This window comes from Heloderma suspectum, chromosome 3 (genome assembly GCF_057233095.1).
Source record: "Heloderma suspectum isolate Gila_16-S chromosome 3, 16-S_ref, whole genome shotgun sequence".
Classification (NCBI taxonomy): Eukaryota; Metazoa; Chordata; class Lepidosauria; order Squamata; family Helodermatidae; genus Heloderma; species Heloderma suspectum.
In genome coordinates this window covers 87,857,856-87,861,750 of record NC_139460.1, presented here as the reverse complement: position 1 = coordinate 87,861,750, position 3,895 = coordinate 87,857,856, and the positions used below count along the sequence as shown (strand labels likewise).

Here is a 3,895-nt window from a genome sequence, read left to right as displayed (position 1 = left end):
ACTCAGAAGTTAAGACCCACTTTGTCCAATGGAGTGAAGTCCCTAGTAAGTATGTTTAGGATTGCAGCCTATGATCAGCTTTTGAGACTGAAGCCCATGATGATAAATGAGAAAAAGGGACACAAGTGTTGCACTCAGAAGGGGGAAGAGAAAAACAAATTGGGAATAAATAGTGAGCACTGTTAGGTTATGAGATGCCATCAGACCCAGTTGTTATATTATTAGGATATGTGAAGGAGGTAGTGTTAAGTAAACATCAACAGTTAGCTTGGAATTTATTTATGGCAGCCAAAGTATTAATAGCCACTAAATGGAGAAATAACAAGGTACCCACTGTTAAAAGCTGGTCATTGAATGTATGGGAAATTTCAAAAATGGTAAAATTAACAGAATATGTAGAGATAAGAGAAAAGAAAAAGAAGGAAAGGGGTTTTTTCTTCAAAAATTGGAAACTTTTTTAGAATTTATGAGACAAAAATGCAATTTGGATATTGGTAAATATAAGACAAATTAAGGAATGGTGAGATGTAAAGATTAGATGTATGGTTAAAATAGGACTAAATCTATGTACTGATAGTAGTTAAATAGTACTTACAGTATTTTTTAAAGCATTATGTGGAAGCACTAGTCATATTACTAACTGGAGTATTTACCAATCTTGTAAAACATTATTGAACTTACAAAAAAATATCAAGATGTATTTGTGTTTTTATAATATGTAATAATTTTTTAAGAAAAAAGAAAAAATTAGTACAAGTGCACAGAAAATGGACAGAAGCAGCAGCTTTTCTATTTGCTACATCTGCCTATTTCACTGGCAGCTTAAAGCTTATGCACCATTTTAAACTGATGCAAGGTTATATACCTTCTTACCTTGCATACAAATATCCATACCTGATGTATACAAATGTAAAGTGAGGGGCCCTTAAATAAGTCTCTGTGGTGAGCCCTGTGGTGAAGCCTCCCATCACAGTCTTCTTTGACAAATTCACAGTTCTTGGATTACAACTTGAAATATCATTTTTTTACTACATTATAAATAATAATGCTCTTAGAATAATCTAGCATGACTCTAGCTGAACTGCTACTTGCTAACATACTATCATTAAACATTACAAACAGTGTGATATACAACTCTATTTACAATCATCCAGACTGAAGAAACAGTAAGACTTGTGAAACAATCTTCAGATATGTCTTTCCTGCTGAGTTGCGTGAATTAAAACCTCCCATCTCAGTCTAGCTGGACCTACCATATCTATAAATGTAAGAGTAGATTTGTTCTACAGAATTTCACTTTGTTTTCCTAAATATGGCACCCCATTCTCCTGCAAATGGAGATGCTTATTATGCTTCTAGATTCCATACATCTTGAAATGCAGGTTCCACCTACAACCTGCGTGCTGTATTGTACTGTTTGTCCTGAGGTAATTATCAATAGAAGTAAAGTCAAGAGACTCTGGGTTGGATCCAGATTTAGGTGCTTGCAACAACTTTCCAGCATCTTCACACCCCCAACCCCTGGCAGTCTCTCCAGCTCCCTGAAAATGCTACACAAGGGTCAGGTGTCCCTGCTGAATGGGGAGAGCTGTGGTGCAAAGGAGAGGATCCCCCCAAATCAGGTGGAGGCACTTTCTGTGATCAGAGCCCTTCCATCAACAGAAGACCTGGAACCAACCCCCTAACTACAACCTTCTAATTTACTTCAGTCTCAGATTTACTTCTTGATTTTGAAACAGGTCTGAGAGAAAGACTTTAAAGAACTGTTATTGATAGTGAAAACAAGGGCTTAAGATGAGACAATTTCCTTCCAGGTTAACTCCTTGTTTTTCGTGCCATTTTAACCTCATGAGTTCTTTGTGTGCATAAGTATTATTTGCACAGGCTAATTTTGTTTCTTTTTCCTTGGAATGTATTTGGATTTTTTACTCCACTGTTACTTCATGATTTAATTCTGAAGCTTCTTAACCACACTCATGTGGGTACACTCACACGCATACACACACACAGCTATTGCAAGCACCTGGCTGCAATAGCTGGTTGCAAAGCAACCATCAGCAGAGATCACTGAAACAAAGATTTACAGAGGTGGAAGGGTCTCTGTTTCTTTCATGGTGTTTCAGCTTGAATTTATGATAGGATGCTTTCTATAACTGTGACAGTACCACCCCTCAGAAACTGCAAGCTACACATCTGGTTTCACAGGCTGTCATCTAGATGAAAGCCATAACCCAAGTTTCCATGGGGGCTAATGAAAATGATTCCCCTTTAAGTTGCTTTATTAAAACAACACCTCCAGAAATATTGGCAAGTGAGAAAGGCAACTTTGATCCACTGTGTGTTACCCTCTTCTGGAAGTTTTTAAAAATTATTATTATAAAATCACTCTAGTTGCTTTTCAGTTTGCTCAAACACAGTATCATTGTTTTTGTAATCCTGCTGTGACCTTTTGGAAGCATTTTTATCCTGCAAAGTAGATTTCAGGCACCTATTTCATAAATCTTTTTTCTGTTTCATGTGTTAATGCTTGTGACTGTTATAATTGTTTTGTTGTTGATGATGATAAAAGGAAATAAGTGTTTTACAAATACTCCTAGGAATACAAAAATGTGATTTTTAAACATTTTTAAAGTGTCATTTGTTTACATTGCCCTTCCTTTTGGAGCTGACAAGGTTAGTGTATATAACAAGGAGCAATTACTTTCCCACAGTTTTCACAGAGGGCATTAAAGTAGGTTAAATATGCTAATAATCACCCTAACTGCCTCTGGAATGCGCCTCACTGGTCACTGGAGTAATACACTTCGATAATGTTTAACTTCTTGTTCCGCAATTACTTCTTTATTAGGCATCCGGAAGGTGTCAAAGCAAACCTGCCATATATCTCCCGGCAGAGGCTGTGTTTTCAGAAGGAGCCCCGGCAAAGATACTGTATTAAGCAAGAATAACCAGGACAAACATTAACATGGCTAGTATGGCTGTTCAGTTACTGGGTTTCTTCCTGAGTCTTCTTGGTCTAGTTGGAACAATCACTGCTACCATCCTGCCTCACTGGTGGAAAACGGCACATGTGGGAACCAACATCATCACAGCCGTAGCGTACATGAAGGGTCTCTGGATGGAATGTGTTTGGCACAGCGCTGGGATCTACCAGTGTCAGCTCCACCACTCTCCACTCGCGTTGCCTCGTGACCTTCAAGCAGCCCGTGCCATGATGGTGATCTCCTGTGTTCTGTCCACTCTGGCGTGTGTGGTTGCTGTCGTTGGCATGAAGTGCACCCGGTGTGCCAAGGGATCCTCTGCCAAAAATGTATTTACTGTCTTGGGTGGAGTTCTTTTCATACTGGCTGGGCTCACATGCCTCATCCCTGTTTCTTGGTCAACCAATGATGTAGTGATGGATTTTTACAACCCAATGCTGCCCAGTGGGATGAAATATGAGATTGGGCAAGCCCTTTACCTCGGCTTTGTCTGTGCTTCGTTGAGTATAATTGGTGGAGTTATCCTGTGTACCTCGTGCCAACGTACTGGGAACAACATAACCTACCACCCACAACCAAGGAGTACAAGGGCAGCTCCATCCTACAGACCACCAATGGCCTACAAGGGAAACCACACTTCATCACTAACATCTGCTTCACATAGTGGTTACAGGTTAAATGACTATGTCTGAGTTCTCTGGGATTTACTTGTATGTTGCTACTAGTTTTTTAAAAAAAATATATGTATGTATGTATGTATGTATGACAGATAGCAAAGAAGGCTAAAGAAGGTGTTATTAATGTACAGTAATGTTCATACAATGTTTACTAATGGTCTACTTTTCATGTGAAGAATGCATGTAATTTTGAAAAAGGGTGCTTTGAAACTTGAAATTAAAATAGGGAGTGGAGTA

The 3,895-nt window shown here is 38.7% G+C and overlaps 1 protein-coding gene across 1 annotated transcript; it reads left to right on the top strand.

The window, feature by feature from the left end:
- The first annotated feature begins 2,965 nt into the window (after positions 1–2,965).
- CLDN14 (claudin 14) lies at positions 2,966–3,673 on the top strand. The gene has a single exon (XM_084841720.1). The coding sequence runs from the start codon at positions 2,966–2,968 to the stop codon at positions 3,671–3,673; it is 708 nt and encodes a 235-aa protein (XP_084697846.1).
- The last annotated feature ends 222 nt before the right edge of the window (positions 3,674–3,895 follow it).

What these genes read in the sequence shown, in the direction of transcription:
- CLDN14 (XM_084841720.1), top strand. Translation starts at nt 2,966, where the DNA reads ATGGCTAGTATGGCTGTTCAGTTACTGGGTTTCTTCCTGAGTCTTCTT.